The sequence below is a fragment of the Puntigrus tetrazona genome, chromosome 3 (assembly GCF_018831695.1).
Source record: "Puntigrus tetrazona isolate hp1 chromosome 3, ASM1883169v1, whole genome shotgun sequence".
Lineage (NCBI taxonomy): Eukaryota > Metazoa > Chordata > Actinopteri > Cypriniformes > Cyprinidae > Puntigrus > Puntigrus tetrazona.
In genome coordinates this window covers 3,961,795-3,982,988 of record NC_056701.1, presented here as the reverse complement: position 1 = coordinate 3,982,988, position 21,194 = coordinate 3,961,795, and the positions used below count along the sequence as shown (strand labels likewise).

The 21,194-nt window shown below is 38.8% G+C and overlaps 3 protein-coding genes across 4 annotated transcripts; all 3 read left to right on the top strand.

Annotated features, from left to right (window-relative positions):
- The first annotated feature begins 1,073 nt into the window (after window positions 1-1,073).
- LOC122340986 (NAD(P)(+)--arginine ADP-ribosyltransferase 2-like) lies at window positions 1,074-2,842 on the top strand. 2 transcript variants are annotated; one of them, XM_043234256.1, is made up of 4 exons: window positions 1,074-1,270; window positions 1,396-1,491; window positions 1,567-2,475; window positions 2,555-2,842. In XM_043234256.1, the coding sequence occupies exons 2-3, from the start codon at window positions 1,444-1,446 to the stop codon at window positions 2,455-2,457; spliced, it is 939 nt and encodes a 312-aa protein (XP_043090191.1). In that variant the 5' UTR covers window positions 1,074-1,270; window positions 1,396-1,443; the 3' UTR covers window positions 2,458-2,475; window positions 2,555-2,842. The 2 variants fall into 2 exon arrangements, with proteins under 2 accessions (XP_043090191.1, XP_043090200.1); XM_043234265.1 differs by having other exon boundaries at window positions 1,074-1,303; window positions 1,567-2,842.
- A 2,807-nt stretch (window positions 2,843-5,649) lies between these two features.
- Window positions 5,650-6,655, top strand: LOC122341012 (ecto-ADP-ribosyltransferase 5-like). The gene is made up of 2 exons (XM_043234302.1): window positions 5,650-5,718; window positions 5,794-6,655. Exons 1-2 carry the CDS (start codon window positions 5,683-5,685, stop codon window positions 6,553-6,555), a joined length of 798 nt encoding a protein of 265 aa, XP_043090237.1. The 5' UTR covers window positions 5,650-5,682; the 3' UTR covers window positions 6,556-6,655.
- Window positions 6,656-18,471: 11,816 nt separating this feature from the next.
- LOC122341020 (erythroblast NAD(P)(+)--arginine ADP-ribosyltransferase-like) lies at window positions 18,472-20,720 on the top strand. The gene is made up of 3 exons (XM_043234315.1): window positions 18,472-19,472; window positions 19,565-19,666; window positions 19,742-20,720. Exons 2-3 carry the CDS (start codon window positions 19,619-19,621, stop codon window positions 20,474-20,476), a joined length of 783 nt encoding a protein of 260 aa, XP_043090250.1. The 5' UTR covers window positions 18,472-19,472; window positions 19,565-19,618; the 3' UTR covers window positions 20,477-20,720.
- Window positions 20,721-21,194: the final 474 nt, after the last annotated feature.

The following is a 21,194-nucleotide window of genomic DNA, read 5'->3' as shown; positions in this document are numbered from 1 at the left end:
GTACATAGAGAACTGAGACAACCTTTCTCCAGCACCTGGTGCTACGCAAAGTCACATCACTATACGAGACGAAAAAACTCACATACTGAGCCAAGACAGTGTCTTAGCCACATAAAGTGCAAAGTGTGCAGACTAGTCCAAACAGCAAGGGAGCAAAGTGCAGAACCCAGTGTGCAAACTAGTGCAAACAGTGCAAGGACAAAAACCGCAAAGAACACGAAACACAAGACAGCAATCGATACAGAGTGCAAGAGTGCATATGGAAAAGAAAGTCCATTCAGGTGTGACTGTTGAGGAGTCTGATGGCTTGAGGAAAGAAATTCAGCAGTATGCTCCGGTACCTCTTAGCAGATGGCAGGAGGGTGAATAGTGTGTGTGTGGGGTCACGTGCTATATTGTGCTATATGATGAGCTCAAGATTTATGTCCACATCACACTTCAGGTGTTACCTCCCACAACACACACACACATTATCGACGATATAAAACAGCACCTTCTCTTCTCTTGGGTTGAAGAGTCGTTGTCTTCTGCCAGTGATTTTCCTGCAGCTGATCATCTCCTCTCACTGATGCTCCTGAGCTCCAGAAAAATACTAAAAACAGAGAATTTTTCTCACGTGAATTTGGGATTAAAGTAGAGGTCAATCTTGTCTCCATCAGTTAAAATCACAGGTTACTATCAATTATCTTTCTCGTTTTAGCATTTCTTACATTATAGTGAAAGCGCTCTTTCACACCTTGATGCAAAGAGGATCAGAATACTTAAATATATCCAGGATTTAAAATAAAGGATGGTCTAAAGAGTTTCTGAGTGTTTAAAAAGTTTGATAGCTGTAAATTTGTATGAAGTTTATTTGTTGTTTTTTTTATTGCTGTCTCTTTTGTACAAATGTTTCGCAACAAAGCCATTTCTCCCCTGACATCCATTCAAAAAATTAATTGTCATGATGCAAAATTATTGTGCAAATAGGTATATTGACAGCAGATGTCTCTCTTTAATATAAATGTGTTTGCTGGCATCATGGGTAAAAAAGATGGTGATGGGTTCCTTCGGCATCGATAAACACACACAAGTCTTGGGCAGGCAGGACTAGAGGGATATGCTATGTTGGAGACACAGAACATAAAGACATTATTAGCAACGTTAAACGGGGCAGACTTCCTCATCTGTCAGACTGCTGTTTTCATCTGACTGCGAGCGACTGACTTTTTTGCTCTTCTCTCGGGCGTTGCTCCTGAACTCAAGAAAAACCGAAGGTCATCGTTCTCAGGTGTGTTTTGGGTCCATCAGTGAAGATCGCAAGGTTAAGGTTTTATTTTCTTTGGGCTTTTGTGCTATGTTTTAACCTAACTGTCACACACGAATGATAAAATAGTGTTTCTGGTTGTCTTTCAGCCTCTGCTCTTCGCTAGATCTATCATCTGAGGGATGTTCTGAATCAAGATGCTGCTGATCATCGAAGCTCTTCTCATTTTAGCTGCTCTAGGACGGGTAAGCTTGCGTTCTAGTGTGAATATAATAGACATGAATACTGATGAATGATTGTTATGATTCCTGTGGCCGCAGGGTCAAAGAGCTGCCGGCACAAGAAAAATATATCCACTGGATATGGCAACGAGTTCAGTTGATGATCAGTATGACGGTTGTACTGTAAAAATGGCGCATCTGGTGAAAACGAAATATCTCCAGAAAGAAATCAATAACTCTGTTGAATTTAAAAATGCTTGGCAAGAAGGAGAAGTGAATGCCACAGCACCAGAAGACAACTTAACAAGGAATCATTCAATTGCCATTTACGTCTACACCAACTTTAATTCTAATGTATACCGCAATTTCAACACGGCTGTTCGTAATGGTAAGAAAAACTACACAAAGCAAGCATTTAATTGGTATTCACTTCAGTTTTTGTTAACGGACGCGATCAAGGTATTGACTGAAACGCAAATTAAATGCAAGGTAACGTATCGCGGTACCAAAGCTCAATTTTATCAAAATGTTAAAGGCAAGAAGATTCGCTTCGGATCATTTACATCCTCTTCTCTTGAACGTAAAGTAGCGCAAGATTTTGGGAATATATCTTGTTTTGAGATCAAAACCTGTGAAGGAGCTGATGTGATCAAATATTCGAAGTATCCTGAACAGAAGGAGGTGCTGATTCCTCCATACGAGAAGTTTAAAGTCACCGCTGTCAAGACAAGAAAACGTTACAAAAGTCTCTGGTGCGACACTGTCTACAAGTTGGAAAGCTCTGGGAAAAGAAGCGACCTGAACTGTGCAGTGGCCTTCAAGAAACCATCCGGATGCCTTTCTCAAAAGCTAATGTTTAATCAAGGCCAATCAAACGGTCGGTTTAAAGGAACACTGTGTGGTTGTCAGCAATGGCATCAGATGCTTGTAAACCAACTTAATCCTGCTGAAGTAGATGGTCTGAAACGCTGCTGCTGCTGTAGAGTTTGAGCTGCTGGAATGCTTCCAAATGAATGTTAAGTGCATCCTTATATTTGATTTACATAATACGCTTTATTTTAGATTTACAAAATACTGTATCTTAGAACATGATCTACTTAATATCCTAATGATTTCTGCCCTAAAAGAAAAATCAATCATTTTGGCCAGTTCAGAGTATGTTTGATTATTGCTTCAAATATATCCCTGCTATGTGACTGATTTCCTAGTCCAGGGTCACGAATGAATGACTTAAGAAAATGTCTATTTACTCATTTACCATGTATTTATTTAGCTCTTTTCTCACTGCCTTTGCCTTGCCGTAATAATACTTGTTGAATGTGTGCTGGCCAGACAAGGCTATTCAATAAACTCTGAAAATGCTCATTCTAACCAACCCGGTCTCCTGTCTGCCTCACAAGTTAGTTGGAAAGAATTAATGCCTGGTTCTGGGTATCAGACAAAATGCATTTCTAAATGGTCTTGCACGAGCCATATTACTTATGCATAATCATTTTGTGTCACTTGAAAAGAAATGTACGTTATGTAACACAGGAACATGGGAGGGGAATAAAAAGCCTCTGCAGAGGATCTTGAACCCGTCTTGAACTGAGAATTGCGAAATGACTAAATAAACTTCCTGTATTGTGGCAGTTCTTTGTGCTCTGGATATCACTGAACATGCAGGTGACGTGTTTGTATCCATCCTCAACCTGATCAGATCTAAACTCTTCACTACAACAGTGACCTACAGAAACAGAAATGATTCAGAGCATGTTGGCATTTAGACTTGGCTGGCCGCTTGAACTGCTTTTTGTTACAATACTGAAATCTCCTCTAAGAGCAATTCTGAGTCTTCAGGAGCAAAATGTGAAATTTCAAGCGACTCCAAGGGCATGTCCCGTAGTTAGAACGGTTCAAGAACGGAAACTTCTGCTTTTAAGCATGCATATGGGTACATACTCAAAAAGAAAAAAATGGTTCTTCAGACAACATAAGACACCAAAGACTGTGAAGTAAACGATATAACATTTTTAAGAAGAGGTAGCAAATTCAGGGATATGCAAAAAGCAAGCAAGCGTTGAAATATAAAGCCAAAAGGGAACCACTTGTAATTTAAAAATAGATTATGCATGAATGCAGTTTCACATCCACCTGCACATCTACAACATTACATTGGTGTTGGAGAATTAGAGACCAAGCAGCAAAACTGCAATGTCTACATTTTCTTGCAAAGACAATGGCAGTCAAAATATATTTGGTGTGGACACAATACAGGAAGTGAGGTCATATGTTTGCACCTCTTTGATGAGCGTGGAAATCTGACCCTGTGTCTCAATGTGCGTACTATCTGTGCTAAGAGGATCGAAAGTGAGTAATATCAGATAGAATTTAGTATGGAGAGCATTGGGATGCTACTGGTCACTGTCTGACATTATACCGTCATAGAAAGTAAAAGGTATGCGTAAAATCCACCCAAAAACTAAATAAAATGTGAAAGCGCAAAGAAGCGAAAGCCAGCAGAACAGTTTCACAACAGTTATGGGAGCAACTGCGCTGAAGCCATATTGATTCAACTTTAATAACCGATCCATCAATTATTACAACCACTGCATTAATATTTCTTTGCTATCTGAAAACTTCCTATTGGTACTTTGCACTAAAAACTAATGTCATTGGCCCGCTGTACGCTCTACTTTACTTATTCGAATAGATCATTTGTTTTCACATGCACACACCCAGAACACATGGATACAGATATTTGGAAGACGAACAAGCCAACTTCCTGATTGTTTTGTTTGCCATCTTACTGACTGACGATTTTCTCCTTTCGAAGAAGTTTGTGAGACAGGGATTGCACTGAATCAAGACGATGCTGATCATCAAATCACTTCCTCTCATTTTATCTGCTCTCTTACAGGTAAACGTGTGTTCTGTGGGAATATTACAAACATGAATATAGACATGAATCACTTAAAGGCATTTATGTGTGAACAAACTCGAAAAAGCTACAGTGTACCGCTATTTCGGTAATGTTGTTTACGTTGATAAAGAAAAATCGTACAGCGGCATACAGGAGTAAAATAACCCACGGTTTATCTGTAAATCCCTGAAAAATTAAGATTGAAGTTCAAACAGGGAATCACTGATATGTTCAACAATAGTTTCAAAATTCAGTAAAATTTCCAAAATATTGCACAATTTAAAAAACTGCTCACTGTACAAATGTAAGAAACACAAAAAAAAAAAAAAATTAAGTTAACAAATAAAGAAATAAAGAAATGATTGAAAAATAGATCCCCCCAAAAAAGAGTTAAAACCTGTCATCGTTTACTCACCCTTGCGTAGTTACAAACACAAAGGAAGATATTTTTGAGAAATTTTTGGGTCACCATTGTATCAGTATTTTTTTCTTCCTATATGGAAGTCAATGGCGATCCAAAACAGCCTGGTTATAAACTTTTTCAATTATCTTCCTTTGTGAAAGAAATTCATACAGGTTTTATAACTACTCGAGGGTGAGTAAATGATGACAGAATTTGTAATTTTTGGTGAGCTATTCCTTTAAGTAGTCATGTGTTGGCGAAATGTAACACTTTGCTGAACGGATAAATACACCTACTGGTCGAATTGTTTTAATACCCTAGCTCTTGACTATGTTATTTAAACTCTTCTCTAAATCGGATGACGAAATGATGCTGCAAACTAAACGGGATCACATGAATTTAGTTTCATTTAAACTCAGGATCTGTGTTGCATCTGAACCTTTGATAGAGTCAGAATGGCTCAAACTGATCTGGAGTAAAAGCGCGATACATATAAAGCTTTTTTACGTGCCTAACCGAAAACTCAAGAGTTTGTCCTGTGTTAAACCACACGGATCTTCACAAGCGCATCATTATGATGAGCTTAACAGTTTGTTTAGCACGCTTCAGCCGTTACCTCACCACAAAACATACACAGGCACACACACATTATCAACGATATAAAACAGCAGCGTCCCCGTCTCTTGGGTTGAAGAGTCGTTGTCTTCTGCCGGTGACTTTTCTGCAGCTGATCATCTCTTCTCGTTGATGCTCCTGAGCTCCAAAAAGAGACAACAGTTTTCTCACGTACGTTTGCGATTAAAGTAGAGGTCAAATGCCTCCATCAGTTAAAATCACAGGTTAAACTGCACTGTATTTTTTGTCTTTCAGCATCTTCTCTTCACTAGATCTATCATCTGAGGGAATCAAGATGTTGGCTCTTCTCATTTTATCTGCTCTAGGACGGGTAAGCCTGTGTTCTAGTATGAATATTACAGACATGAACACCGATGATTGATTCTTATGATTCCTGTTGCCGCAGGATCACAGAGCTGATGGTACAAGAAATACGCTTCCACTGGATATGGCGCCAAATTCGGTTGATGATCAATATGAGGGTTGTAGAGAGAAAATGGCAGACTTGGTGAAAACAAAATATCTGCAGATGGAAATGAGTAACTCAGAACTGTTTAAGAACACTTGGCATGACGCTGAAAAGAAAGCCAACAATCCAGAGGATGATTTGAAGCAGATTCATTCAGTCGCCCTTTATGTGTACACTAACAACAATTCTAATGTGTTTCGTGACTTTAATAATGCTGTTCGTGGTGAGAGACAAAAGTACAAAGACAAGACATTTACATGGTATTCACTTCACTTTCTGTTAACAGAAGCGACACACATTCTGAAGAAAACGCAAAATGATTGCTATTCAACTTATCGAGGTACTACAGTTGAATTCGATAAGGACTCTCTCAACAAAGAGATTCGTTTCGGCTCATTTACGTCCTCCTCTTCGGACCAAGCAGTAGCGAATAGTTTCGGACCTAGATCCTGTTTTGAAGTTCACACTTGTGAAGGCGTTTCTGTGATAAAATACTCAAAGTATCCCGATCAGAAAGAGGTGCTGATTCCTCCGTATGAGAAGTTCAAAGTCACTGCCGTCAAGACAAAAGGTCAGAAAGGTGCTTGGTGTGACACCGTGTTCACTTTGAAAAGCACTGGGAGAGTAAGTAACAGTAACTGTGGTGTTGTTGCAAAAATAGTTCAAGACAGGCAGAAAATTTTAATGATTAAATCTTAATTCAATTTTCCAGTTTACCTGCTTTGTCTTCATGGTCTTTCACATGTAACGCTGTGTATGTAAAATGAATAGGCAAAAAAAAGCATGCTTTAACACTCTATTCTGTGTGTAATTACTCCAATAAATGTTTTTTTTTAATATTCAAAATTTCCTCTCAGACTTGTTTTTTTTTCCTTTTTAAATGTGAGTAAAATAAGGTGCTGCATAAAAACGATCAACCTTAATGTTGTATAGGTGTACACAGTGCAAACTTTTGCTGTGGTCTTGGTTATCAGCACTCGTTTTAATGTTGACTGTGCAAGCAAAAAAAACCTAAACGTTTTTAGGTGAACTATTCCTTTAATAGCAACTGATCATGCACCAAAGTGACTACCATCTGTTTTTTTTTAGCATGCTATCAGCTCAGCGCTAATATCGACATTACAAACAAGTTGTGTATACATTAATGTGACTAAAATGTTGTTTACATATAAAAAAAAAATTCAAAGAACTGTTTTTTTTTTAGCCTTTGCTCGTTCAGTGCGAAACCCACACAGACCTTCAAAGTGTTGCGCTAGATAAGTTTAACCATATAGCTGAGCCAAATGCAACAAGATTAAAAAAAAACTCTCTCTCTCACACACACACGTTTGCTTAGTGAGTACATTGCATAGACTTCCACTGACTTTCTATCAAAATGTTATTTTATAAAATTTGAATTTGAATTTGATTTATATCCCCTAGACCTACCCCTAATCCTAAACCTACCACCACAGAAACATGTTCAGAACAATAGATCTTCATCAAAACAACATTCGGCTGATTTATATGCCTTTGTAACTAGCGAGGACCAGTAAGTTATATTTTTTTAAATCAAGGTAAATTGTACTTAATTTTCCAGAACCGTGCAAGTACTAAAGGGCAGTACTAAATGAAAAATAAAATGTTACAAAATAAAAAGAATTTGGACATTTTCCTTATGTTCAAAAGTTTTCACACCCGGGTCTGAATGCGTTGTATTCCCTTCTGGAGCGTCAGTGAATTTTTAAACCTTTTTTAGTTGTTGTGTCCTCAATTATCCTCATAATGAAGTATTTTTTTTTTTTTTTGTCTTGCAACCAAACCACTCAAACGACACACTCACAAATGACGTCCCAAACGTCATTAAAGTTACCCGAGAGCGGCCAGCACAACACACAGTATTTCTCAGCAGCTTAAAACCACACTAAGGACTGTATAAGTTACTAAATAACACTCCATACAAAAAGCTAAGCCAAACAGCTACAAACACCTACTTCGGTAGTCCATGACAAAGATAAGGGATGGCCTTTCGACCATGACGCACTCCAGGGGACATATATATATATATATACCCTAATGGGGAGAAAACATCGCTACATACGGGTTTCATTAGCTGAAAAAATACAGTCCTTTTAATATGACAGCACCTGTGTTAATATAAAAATAACTGATATTGCTATTTTATATATATGATATAAGTTTAAATATATTGTGATTAAGTGTCTCCTGTTGCCTAAATTTGGAGTTGGTTTAGTCCATTATATTGTCTAGACCATTTGATTTAACTCAACTTTGTGCAACATCTTGGCTTATTGTTTATGGAACATTTCAAACTGCTCTTTTTTTGTTGACAACACACCTGTTCAAACTCGTCCTTGAGCTTTCATCGCATCAACCTGAACACGGGTGAGATGCGTTCCAGACAAAACCATTTAAAAGATCTTTTGTGTCATTGTCAACTGTTTCACGAAGGAATAACGGCGTGGGCTTCAATGGAAGTAAGGTCAGATTTTTAATGGATCGCCATGAAGCCGTGAAGTAGTTTCAACAAATACAGAAAAACGACACACATTCATCCAGTTTTGTTTAAAGACGTTAAAGAGATTTAAAGGAAAACGTTAAATAAATGCTGTTTCTCAGTTACACAGGGTTTTCAATTTTGTTAACAGTCTTATTAGACAGCATTTCGTTACAATGGGCCTATTTTGTACTCAATATAAAATGTGTTTCCTCATTTAATGGAGCCAATTACTGTATTATACTACTACTATTATATATATTCGTTGATTTTCTTGAATTTCCTGCCATAAGAACTCATACATTTTAAAATATCATACTTGCAAAACTAATAATAGCTGTAGGAGATAATGCCAAAAAAGACCATTTTGTTGACTTTACTGAAATATCTGTCTATATGACTTTCTAAATAAAGTCTTCTGGGTGTGCAATGTACCGTGATCATCATCATTTATCTCTTTCTCTCTCTCTCTCACACACACACACACACACACACACACACACAGAACACACACAGAACACATTGACATGGATGATGTGTAATACACAAAAGCCAGCTTTCTTGTCAGGTAGTTTGAAGAGCTGTTTCATGAGCGACTGGTTTTCTTCTCTCACTGTTGCTCCTGAACTCCTGAAACTACTTTCTCAGGTAAGTTTGAGTTTATTGAGTTAAAACTAATATAAAAATTGCTTTCCGTTTATATTTCGAGGGGGTAGATTTAGTACGTGTGAAACGCTGTTGCATTTCTTCCGGATCTAGATCATCGGAGGGGTTTGACTGAATCAAGATGATCGTCAAGCTCTTCTTCTCACATTAGCTGCTCTAGGGCAGGTAAGCTTGTCTTCTAGTATGAAAATTGCAAACACGAACGCCGATGGTTTATCATTATGACTCCTGTTTCCGCAGAATCACAAAGCTGCTTCTTCAGGACGGATACATCCACTGGACATGGCACAGAATTCAGCTGACGATCGATATACGGGTTGTGCAGAGAAGATGGCCGACTTGGTGAAAACAAAATATCTTGAGAAGGAAAGATCTGCCTCAGCTGAATATAATAAGACTTGGCAAGAAGGTGAACAGAAAGCCAAGAAAGCAGAGGATGGCCTGCAACAGGTTCATTCAGTTTCTATTCACGTTTACACTAACAAAGACTCTAGTGTATACAGTAACTTCACCGGTGCTACTCGTGACTGACAAACAGAAATACAGAGAGGGCGCGTTCAGGTGGTATTCGCTTCACTTTCTGTTGACGGAAGCCATTCAGGTTCTGAAGAAAACTCAAAACAGATGCTATGCAACCTATCGTGGCACAAATGTTAAATTTGATGTTCGGAGCAAAGAAGTTCGACTGAGCTCATTTTCATCCTCTTCTCTCGATCGCGAAGTAATACGGGGTTTCGGAAATGTGAGTTGCTTTGAAATCTACACTTGCGAAGGTGCCGACCTGACGAGATACTCAAAGTATCCTGAGGAGAGAGAGGTGCTGATTCCACCGTACGAGACGTTTAGTGTCGCTGCCGTTAGAAACAGGACAGATCAGCCCGATCTCTGGTGTGAGACTGTGTATGTGTTGAACAGCACTGGGACAAGAAGTGACCTGAACTGTGCATTGATTAACAGAGGGAACCGTGCTGCTTTCTTTAATGTTTTACTCATTTTGCAAATATTAGTTTGCAAAGCGTTTACCTGCTGACGTGTATATTCTCGCATCGTCAAATGTATATTCTAGGCGCGGTATAATTTTTAACAGGCATGGGAGAAAACGAACAATAAATTTATGTATATCCACTTGTCGAAGACTTTTCTATTATACATTAACGTTGCACACCTGATGCAATTTTGTGGACTTGTTTCGTGAACGCGATTGTTGTTTACAGTGTCCTCCAATATATAAAGCCTTAAGCATGTTTTATCGAGTCCATTTGACGATTTAAAATGCAATGCAGGTATTGTTATTAAATGCTATATTGTTTGAATAAAAGCCATTTTTAAAAACCCGTTTGGGCACATGAGAAAACAATGCAGGTAAATGCACAAAACCGTAAAGATGATGGAAAATCCAAGTAATAATTTCGAGAGGTATTCATATGCTACAGGAAAAAAATGCAGTTTCACAGAGAGTTTGGTGGTCTGTATACAAACGTTCAGGGATTTAATGAAAGAATTAAAAAAGGGTTCACACATTTAATGTTTTGTTTTGTTACATCATGGTAGTTTTATGTCTCAACTACCCACATTTTTTTCAGAAGAACCTGGAATGGACAAACAACCTAGCAAAGACATAATATTGGCAAAGACATGTTTGTGAAAAGAATCAAGGTAAGGAAAGAGTATATAGTAGCTGATAACAAGCCTGTCAATGCCACCTAGTCTCATTAAGGTTTGAAACTCTGCACTTTTTGTGCAACACTGTTTTTACATGCACCTTAACATGTTGGAAATATATGCCCAACCCTATAATCCAACCCTAAACCTACCCACCAGTTTTAACAACTGCAACCGTGCCGTTACTACTTTTGTGCTAGTGACTTACTTTTTTATTGTGTGTAGATTACACTTTATTAATCAAAACTGTAAATTTGTGTGAAAAGGCGTTGCTTTGCTCCCATGCTTACAACAAAAACAGGATGTATACAAAAAGAAGACTTATGTTCAAAGTGTTGCCATGGCAGTAGTGTGTATAAGGTATCATGAGTCCTTTTGCAGTTTTATAGTTTTCTGATTAGCGTTGCCAAGTTTGTGTTTTTCCTATGGTATTGGGCTACTTTAACGTTCTTTGTGCTGGAAGGTTTTCATGTCCACGGACTGAATCAACCCCAATAATGTGATATTTATCCCCTGGAATGGGACTTTTATTAGGGCAACCCCACTAAAAATGTGTATTTTAGGGCTGTACAATTAATTGCATGTGATTGTTATGTACATATGTACCCAAAGCCTGAATCTCTCTGAACCCGAAACTTTCATAATCAAATTGTAATCAAATTGACAATAATTGGTAAAAAATTGAAGTGTGCCCTACTAAGCAAGCCAGAGGCGACAGTGGCAAGGAGCCTGTTATGACTGACGGGTCTGAGGCGTATGGATCCATTAGCTGGCTTTTATTCAACAAAGGCATGGTCAAAGCAGGCAGACGTCAAAATCACAGCAAACAGGAATATCAGAGGAATGGCAACAACAAAATCAGTCAAGGGGTCAGGTCAGGCAGCGAACAAACGAAGAATCAAAGACAGGCAGGGTCAAATCCAAAGAATATGAACAGGGAAATACAAGGCTAGGCTAACTATAATAATGCTCCATGCTAAGGAAGTAGCAGCAGAGGAAGCACTCACAGTTCTTCCAGAGGTTAGGGCTGCTGGCTTGGCGCAACCGAACCAAAATCCCATCCATTACAGAATGGAGAAAAAAACCTTGGGAGAAAACAGACTCAGTTGGGGCCAGTTCTCCTCTGGCCGGACACCCAGCACTTAGCTTCCAGTTAAATTTTACACGCAGCTGTGTCAGATTGTGCAAAGGACTTATATAGTGATTATATGTAAGTGTGAACTCGTGAAACAGTTTAGTAGGCAAGATCACGCTTCAGCCGCTATGTCTCAGAAATAAGCCAACTTTAACCTCTTCATCTCAGTCTGAAGAGTCATCATCACATGTGGGTGAGCATTTGCTTTTTCTGATCTTCTGCTCTCATTGCTGTTCCTAAAAGCAACAAACCAAGGAAGCCTATGGCCCAAAAAATCTGATTATATTTATAGCGATTGAGCGCAGTTACAGCTACTAGATGCTAGTCTGTCTAGCACTAGTTTTCTTTCTAGAATGTTTCGCAGCACACCGCATCCAGTGTAGACAGCACAATAGGTTCGGCTGTGTTTTGTTGCATCATGTCGCTCGATGTAGAATCAGTTTTCACGTCTGTAATATTCGTACCAGAACGCAAGCTTACCCGTCCTAGAGCAGATAAAATGAGAAGAGCTTCGATGATCAGCAGCATCTTGATTCAGTCAAACCCCTCAGATGCTGAAAGACAAGAAACTAAATTTTACAAATGCTAAATCTATCACAGAAATACGTTGCTCGCCTAATTCTTCCATACGCAGTTTTAAACGTAAGGTATTTTCTGTCAGGAAAAATCATGCAAAACAAGCAATTAACATGTGATGTCTACTGATACGTTGAACTTGACCTATACTGACTCCAAAATGACCTGAGGTTATTGTGTTCATCTTCACTTTTCAGGAGTCCAGCACCAACGACAAGAGAAGATCAGATGCCCCGTCAGACAGCAAACCAAGTGATGAGGAAGGTTATTTATTTCACTACACATATCTGTCTGCGTGTGTGCTGTGGGAAACAATAGCTGAAGTGCAATCATCTTATTTGTTAACGTAACTGCTCAGCTTTTCAAAACGCAACACCCGTGAGAGTCTGGTGTATTTGTGGCTTCACACGGACGGTCATGTCATGTCAGGGCCAGAAAACAGGTTTGACTTTGTGACGGACATATACCGATCGTGAAAATATCAATCCGCAGACACAAATACATCAGTCAATTAATTGTCGGTGCTGTGCCAAAACAGACACGCTCTATCTTTAACAAATATTAAGATCTGACGAGGAAATGCAGCAAATAGCTGACAAGCCCACTTTAAGCATCCCCTGTTACGAATGTATTTTAATAATAGCAATAAATAAACAGTAAGTCTGAGTTGCCTGTAGAGAGGAGTAGCCTATAGACTAACCACTAGATGACAAGCACATTTATCTTAAGGAAGAAGCAATCGCTGGTTTTGTTTTAATTCGGTCTTTAGTCATCATTCTTACATGCAAAAAAAAAAAAAGACCTCCAGGTGGTTTTGGTGGCGTGATAACCAAACCTCTCAGTACTCTCAGTGACGTGAGAACGGGTCTGCTGCTTAGTCAGAGTAAAAGGGAGTAATAGTAGAAAGGTTTTACATATAGATAAATGCTAGAACAGAATGTTATTGTCATTGTTTTGAACAACTGATAGGCCGTTTAGCAGCCGTTTAACAAGGTCTTGGTATAGTAGGCTGTCACGGTTGGTCTCCTGGCTCACCCCCAGGGGCCGCCAAACACACACACACACACACACACACACACACCATGCATACTGATTAGACGTCACCTGTTTCATATAACCTGAACACTATTTAAACCACTCTCACCCAGCGTTCTGGGCTGTAGTATTGGTAGCTCTGTCTGCGTGCCATGCCAAATGTGTTCCTTGTTTCTTGTCTTGACCGGTTGTTTGTTTACTCGATCCTATGACCTTTTGCCTGCTACCTGGATTTCGTGTTTGCCCGGCCCTTTGGATACTGTTTTATCCATGCAGTTTTTTCACTAGGGTTGATTCACACTTTGGCAACAACAGCGGCTACTCTAATGACATTTAACTAGCTACGCTAGTGCAGCACGTTTTACACGCAACCCTTAAAAGATCAGAGATGACCGAACACCTGAGAAGAAATGATGCCGACCCCTGAAACGTCACACACAACTTTAGTTTAACTTTAAGTTTAATTGCAACGCATTAGTGATAATGAACGTGGATTTGCGCAGCTTGTCAGTAAACAACTTGTTTTGGGTCAATTTCTCAGTTTTTACTCAAGCGAATTCTTCAAATTTTGCTAGAAGTTGGATTTTAAAATAATTTTTACGCTTATCATTTTGCAGGAAATAAAGGCATTTGTTTGAGGGACAGATTAAGTCCGAATGACGTCATCGGTGCAAGATGACAGCAGCCATACTTGGGACATTAGCCTCAGTTTTCCATAGGCTAGTGGAAGGAAATGGACCTTTATGTTATGCTAATAATTAATTTAATGGTCTAGGAAGCATTTCTAATTTTGTAGGGGTGAGAAAACATACTGTAGGTTTGTAAAAACAACTAAATCGGAGCCATTCCTAGAAATTACTTTTAAAACGTGTTGGAAAAAAGGGCTCTTTTCAGATGACTTCTGAATGACTTTCAAGCAATACTGGTCAAACAGTAATTAAAATCTTTGTGGTAGTGAAGCCGTTCTCTTGCAACACAGCAAATGCACAAACAAACAAATGCATGAATGAATGAAGTGGACTTTAAGTTGGGTTTTATGTTTGCAATGCACCGATGAACTAACGCGGAGTGTTTTCGTACAGTACAGTGTGGTTACAACACCACCTACTGGTCATTGTCTGACATTTAAAAACATTTATACACTGTATATTCCTACAGCTACAAGTTTTGTTTAAAAATGTTCACAAGAACCAAAAACAAACAGGCAAAGAAGTGTAATACACAAGAGCATAATAACGCAACATTGTGTTTGACTGGATGTAATCACCAGTGTGCTGGTGTCTCCAATCTGTGCAATGGATTGTGGGAAATGAAGTCCAACAGTAGTGTAGTGCAAGAGTCCATGTGGTGAGCGGGTGAACCGGTGGTGAATGTATAATTGAGCTCTTGCTGAAGAAGTTGCTTTATGTAAGGATGAATTGTGTAGAAAAGCATTCCTCGGTTCAATTAAAATGACCGAACATATATTTTTGAGTGCATATTTCAGATATATATATAGAGGTTATGAGGCCCCTATCACTCATCTTAGACAGGAATTTAGAGTATTTCCTGTTTGAAACCACACAGTCCTTTACACTTGTTGCAGATGAGCTCGATGCATCAGTTTTAATTCAAATTTTTTTTTTTTTTCATGTTTATGTTTGTTGATATCTAAAAATCTGCCGACAACTCCAGAGTTTGTCCGGGTGAAATCACAAATGAGTGACAGACTTAACTTCTCTTGTCGTGGTTCATGAGCAGAGATGCAGTTCCCCTTCATAGGCCTGACCCTCCGTCCCTCCCCCAGTTCTGTATCCGCTCCGCCGACCTCTTGGCCTTTTAGGGGTTTTGTTAAGGACGTCACAAGCCGCCCTTAGAGTGGGGATATGTCATGTCCAGGTCTGGGGTCTTTGTCATGCTTGTCCTCTATTTGAATTTAGTCTTGGTTCATTTCAGATGTCAGAGTTCACCAAACTTGAACCTTGGAACGCAGCAGCATGCACAACTTTGCTGCAGAAGTTTGGGCTTCCCTTGTCAAAAAAATTAACAAAATAAAAAAATCAGGATTCTAAACTCATGTAGAGAGCTGTTATTCCAACCGCACAACTCTGCGTGTGAGCCAATGTTCATCTGAGATTTAGTTCTGTTAAACACTGACTCTGAACTATGCAACTTGTTCCACTGTTGGATTAGTATAAAACCCCTCCTGTGATTTTCAAGCAATCTTTGGGGTGGCCAGGGGGTGCAGAGGTCTAAGTGGACATCCCTGATATGTTGAGTCCCACAAGGCTCAATTCGGTTTAGCCCCGTATATGCTCCCACTAAGTCAGATAATGAGAAAGAAGCAAATTGCCCATAGACAGACCTTAGTTTGGTAGTCAAAGTAACTAACTCAGCATACTACAATCTCAAAAACATGCAAGAATTAGGTGCTTTGTTTCTACCCAATTCTTCTCTTTAAGATTTTGGATATATGTTACTCTGCTCACACATTTTGAGTGAAATTAGTACTGTTTGGAATCACGATTATGATTTTCTGAGCTAAAACCTTTAAAGAACGACTTAATACGTGCCTCTACATACGTTTATGCAAAACTGAAAAAACGTACCTATACATACGAATCACTGCAATTTCCAGTTGAAATTAAGAAAAAGTAGAAACACTGAAAACTCTGAAAGCTTTTATTCCTTTTCACACTAAAGTATGATTTACAGGTAGATTTGATTCATAAAAGCTCAATTGTAACACAATTAGCCATTATGTTTTGACTTTTAAACATGCTGCACAATTTAAAAACGTATGAATGTTGTCGTCACATACATATGACTTTGAACTCTGAAGTAGGTTTACTTAGTAGGTCAAGCGATACTGCGTTGAACTTGGCAGTGCTGTGGTATATAGCAACTTTAAATGCCCCAATCACAAAAAAGGGTTTTTCCCAATCCAAAGGGTTGGTCTATTTATCTCCAATCACTTTTCAAAAGAAAAGGGGACTGGAAAAAAATTTATTTGCATTTCCTTAGTTTAACTCAGAAAACATCTTCCAGCTGGAAGAACTGCCTGAAACTTGTTTGTAAAGGTTTTTTAGCCTTTGTTTGGCCACTTTGAAACCACACATGAACTTGTCGGTTTGGCTGAGCTGAATGCAACAAGATCACACTTCAGGACACACACACATTTTTAGCGATATAACACTTGCCATCTCTTTATTTGAAGAGTGTTTTTGTCTGCCGGAGAGAGAATAGCTTTTCTGGTCTTCTCATGAAATGAGTCCTCAGCTCCTGTAAAACAACAGCCTAAAATACATGTTAAATTCGACAATGATTCTCGTAATGACAAACAAAAATACACAAACCAGACACGCAAATGGCCTTTACTTCACTTTTTGTTAACAGATATGATACAGATTCTGAAGAAAAAACAAAATAGACGTTTTGATACTATTCGTGGTACAGACGTTCAATACGACGGGCGAGTTTCTTACAGGCATCCGTTTCGGCTCGTTTACATCCTCCTCTATGAATCAAAATATAAGAAAGATGTTTGGTAGTACATCTTATTTTTAAATCCACACTTGCGAAGGTGCTGATATCCCAAAATATTCTAGGCTTCGTCATGAGGCTAATTTTAATTTTGCTTTTATGAAGTGAAATCTTTCAGTCTATTGCACGTACTTTTCTCCTTAGCCCAGCACAGACGCTTTCTGACATTGTTCAGGAGTGGCTTGACGCATGTCCTGCAGATGCCTGTATGTAGTGGCTCTTGATGCACTGACACCAGCTTCATTCAATTACTTATAAAGCTCCCCCACATTTCTGAATCAGCCTTGCTTGGACCACCCTCCAGGGAAACGATGGCGCTCGCTTCCCAGGCTCCCACTGTTGGGCCGCATCCGCTAGCTCCACGGCCTCGACTCGCTCCATGGTGATGGTAGGGTTCCTCATCCGCACCTCTTGCCGATGGGTCCGAGGAAGGGCTCGCAGAAAACGGTCCACGACAACGCGGCCCGCTCCATGACCAGCTGACGGAGACCACTTCAGCAGTCAGTGAAGCGCTAGTCGGGACAGTTTGGTGACTTGGGCTCTGGATTATATTCCCATCTGTGAAACTGTTGGACCACAGATATGGGGGAGAGTCCCAAGCAAGCCAGATTTTCCCTCCAGACTTCCGTGTAGGTCTCTGCGGCCTCGCAGGTTTGGAAGGGGTCAGTACTCATGCCAAATCATTGTGGTGCCATGCTTCGGCATTCTCCACCAGTGTGATGGATCGGTCACACGCTGCTGTCTATGGAGAATAAGACAAAAGATGTTACTCTTAGCTTGTCTGGGGGCCATGCTCAGTCTCTGGCATTCTTATAGCCCGCTATAAATGAGTTGCAGCTGTGACCGATCAGCCAGTGCTCCTGGTCTGTTTCCAGGGCGACGCTGATGGTGGTTCGGGACGCTCATCACAGTATGATTCAGTTTTTGATGACATTGGGAGCAAATGCTGCATTTACAGTATGGTATTTGGAGTTCAAACACCAAAGCTGCATTGAGATCTTCTATATCTGTGGGTTTTTCCATTATTCTCCTCACACCTTTGCCTCTAACAGGCAGAACGGTATAGATATATAATCAAGTTACATTTTGCAGTTAATATGCAGTTCCTGAAAAATCATCTGACCAAATTTGGTGTCAGGAAGTGTGTAATAAGTGTTCTAGAAACCACCTTTGTTCTGAACATAGAGGTTTGTTTTGGTTCTATTGCCTCACTTAAGTTTTTTGGAAAAGCTTCTTGCTTAAAAAATCATGCAAAAAAGATTGCATACCTCAAAATCTTTACAACATAATTCTGAACCGTTTCAGAGGTTTGCATTCTTGCTAAATATTTTTTTTTTCTCGGATTTGGGCAATCTTAGATAAGCTAAACACGTTAAATGTACCACATACATCAAGATGACATTTGTGATGAACAAAGACACTTTCCTCATCTCTTAGTTTGAGCTGGCATCTGACTGTGAGCAAAAGACTTCTCCAAACTTCTTTTTTTTTGCTTGTGTGCCACTTGTTAAACCTAGTTGTTTCTGGTTGTTTTTCAGGATTTGAGCTTCACTAGATCTATCTAGTGAATAGACATGCTATGACATGTTCATGTAACAGGTGATCTTATAATAAACACAATATATGCTAAAACATGCTGTCAAAGGTCACTTTAGTAGTAAGAAAGAAATGCATTTTGCACATGAACAAACTTGAATGAGAAAACAATCAATACAGATAAATGCATGAAGACACCTTTCTACCCACCTAGTTGTCTATCTCAGAAGACAACTAGGCATACAGGTGCAAAATAAATGTAAACTACATGTGATTGTAAACACGTCCTGATTTTTCTGAGCTGACATGTTCGTAGGTCAGCATATTTTGTTGACCATAAAAACAACATTTTAATCCAAAAATGTAGTCCTGACCATATTTCTACAGATAAATATAACCTTACTCATGAATAATCCTTAAAATGTAATGTAATGATAGATGAATGATAATGATGTACATGCACCAAACACTGATTGTAGGCTTAAACATCATAAAAAAACTATAAATTGGTTATTCACAATGTCGTTCCAGCATCAACAAAGATGTTAATCACACTCATCAAAAACAGGTTCTACATATAGGCTACATTCATATAAAAATGTTTTTCACTATTACTTTGAAGACTAGACAAAGTATTTAAGTTATTTCAAATAATTATTCAGTGCACTTTCTTCAAAGTGTTCATACAAGTTATATGGAGTAAAAGACGCAAAAAAGTTGAAGCCTTATTATTTTTAGCATAATTCAGTTTGTCCTGTGTGAAACCACAGAGAGACCATCACATGCGCGCACACACACACACACACACACACACACACACACACACACACACACACACACACACACACATTAGGTATATAAAAAGCAACCTTCTCATCTCTGAAATGTCAATGTTGCCTGGCTGTGAACACCTGGCTTCCAATCTTCTCTCGGTATTGCTCCAAATAAAACAACACAGAGTTTGCTAAAAAAAAACTACATTCTCAGGTAATATTGGGGTAAAGTTATTGGGCAAATCTATGCATATATTCCTGTTGGAGCGACTTGTTTTGTGCTTTGTAAACTCTGTTGTCTTTCAGCATCTACACTTCACTAGATCTACTAGATCATCTGAGGGATCTGACTGAATCAAGATGCTGCTGGTCATTCAAGCTCTTCTTATTTTTGCTTCTCTAGGACAGGTGAGCTTGAGTTCTCGTATTAATATTATAGACATGAATACTTATTATTGATCGTTATAATTTCTGTTGCTGCAGGACCACAGAGCTGCTGCTGCTGTTAAGGAACAAATATATCCACTGGATATGGCACTGAATTCAGTTGATGATCAGTATCATGGCTGCACCAGGGAAATGGCACAACAGGTGGAAACAAGATATTTTAATAGGGAACTCAATAACCGTAGAACTAATTTTAAAATAGCTTGGGAAGAGGGTGAAAAAAACATTAAAAATCCAGAAAATAACTTGACGAGGAATCATTCAATTGCCATTTATATGTATACTGGTGATAAAGTATTTCGTCTCTTCAACAACGCAACTCGTTACAGTAAACAAAACTACACAGCCGAGACATACGAATGGTATTCACTTCACTTTCTGTTAACGGAAGCCATACAGATTCTGAAGGCAACGCAAAATGCATGCTATGATACCTATCGTGGTACAAATTTTAAATACAACTTTCTCAACACAACCGTTCGTTTTGGCTCGTTCGCGTCTTCCACTTTTGTTCGTAACAAAACACGTTTTTTTGGAAATGCATCTTGCTTTGAAATCAAGACGTGCCATGGTGCCGAGGTAACAAACTATTCAAAGCTTTCTCGTGAGAGAGAGGTGCTGATTCCTCCATATGAGATGTTCAAAGTCACTGCCGTTAGAAACAGGATGGATCAGCCCGATCTCTGGTGTGAGACTGTGTATGTGTTGAACAGCAATGGAACAAGAAGTGACCTGAACTGTGCATTGATTAACAGTGTTTCTTTGTCATAAAATATAATGAAATACAGTTATTTTAAATGATTTAAGAGTGGTTTTATTTCTTCATTTACGTCTTTGTGCATCTCAAAAATGCCCAAAAATACAACTTAATACTATCATAACATGCAAAACATTTCCTGGTCTAGTTTAGCCTTGTTTTCTTGTGTTTTGTTCACTTGTTTAATGACTTTTGCTTGCCTCTGTTCTCTTTGCTGCCTGTTTTGACCATGTCTAAGAATAAAGTCTAGCGAATGGATCCACACGACTCCTTCATTACATTACTGCAGAGCAATTACTGTACTGCTTGCAATGAAATATAAATGTCACTGCCATTTGATGTTTAAGATCGACAATACAATTCAAATGCTGAATGTAATTTGAAGTGTGCTCTGACGATGACAGTGACGGTAGAAGCATTTGCTCAAATTGAACCCTTTTAAAGGATTGGTTCACTTTCAAATGAAAAATTTCTCATGATAATTTGCTCACCCCAATGTCATCCAAGATGGTTAAAGAAATTGAGGTTTTTGATGAAAACATTCCAGGCTTTCCTAAAATGGGCTCCAAACAGATGAAGGTCAAAATGACTATTTCATTTTAGCTTCAAAGTGCTATGTTTGAAACCAGATGATGCATAACGATTGGTCCTTATAAAAATATATAAAGTATATATATAAATATATATAAAAAGTAAATTTTCATAGACTCTGTACTTCCACCCATTTGACAC

Bases quoted from the DNA above. Each gene is read 5' to 3' on its own strand.
- LOC122340986 (XM_043234256.1), top strand. From the start codon at position 1,444: ATGCTGCTGATCATCGAAGCTCTTCTCATTTTAGCTGCTCTAGGACGG. The intron at 1,492-1,566 runs GTAAGCTTGCGT...CTGTGGCCGCAG, and splicing joins TTTTAGCTGCTCTAGGACGG to GGTCAAAGAGCTGCCGGCAC.
- LOC122341012 (XM_043234302.1), top strand. From the start codon at position 5,683: ATGTTGGCTCTTCTCATTTTATCTGCTCTAGGACGG. The intron at 5,719-5,793 runs GTAAGCCTGTGT...CTGTTGCCGCAG, and splicing joins TTTTATCTGCTCTAGGACGG to GATCACAGAGCTGATGGTAC.
- LOC122341020 (XM_043234315.1), top strand. From the start codon at position 19,619: ATGCTGCTGGTCATTCAAGCTCTTCTTATTTTTGCTTCTCTAGGACAG. The intron at 19,667-19,741 runs GTGAGCTTGAGT...CTGTTGCTGCAG, and splicing joins TTTTTGCTTCTCTAGGACAG to GACCACAGAGCTGCTGCTGC.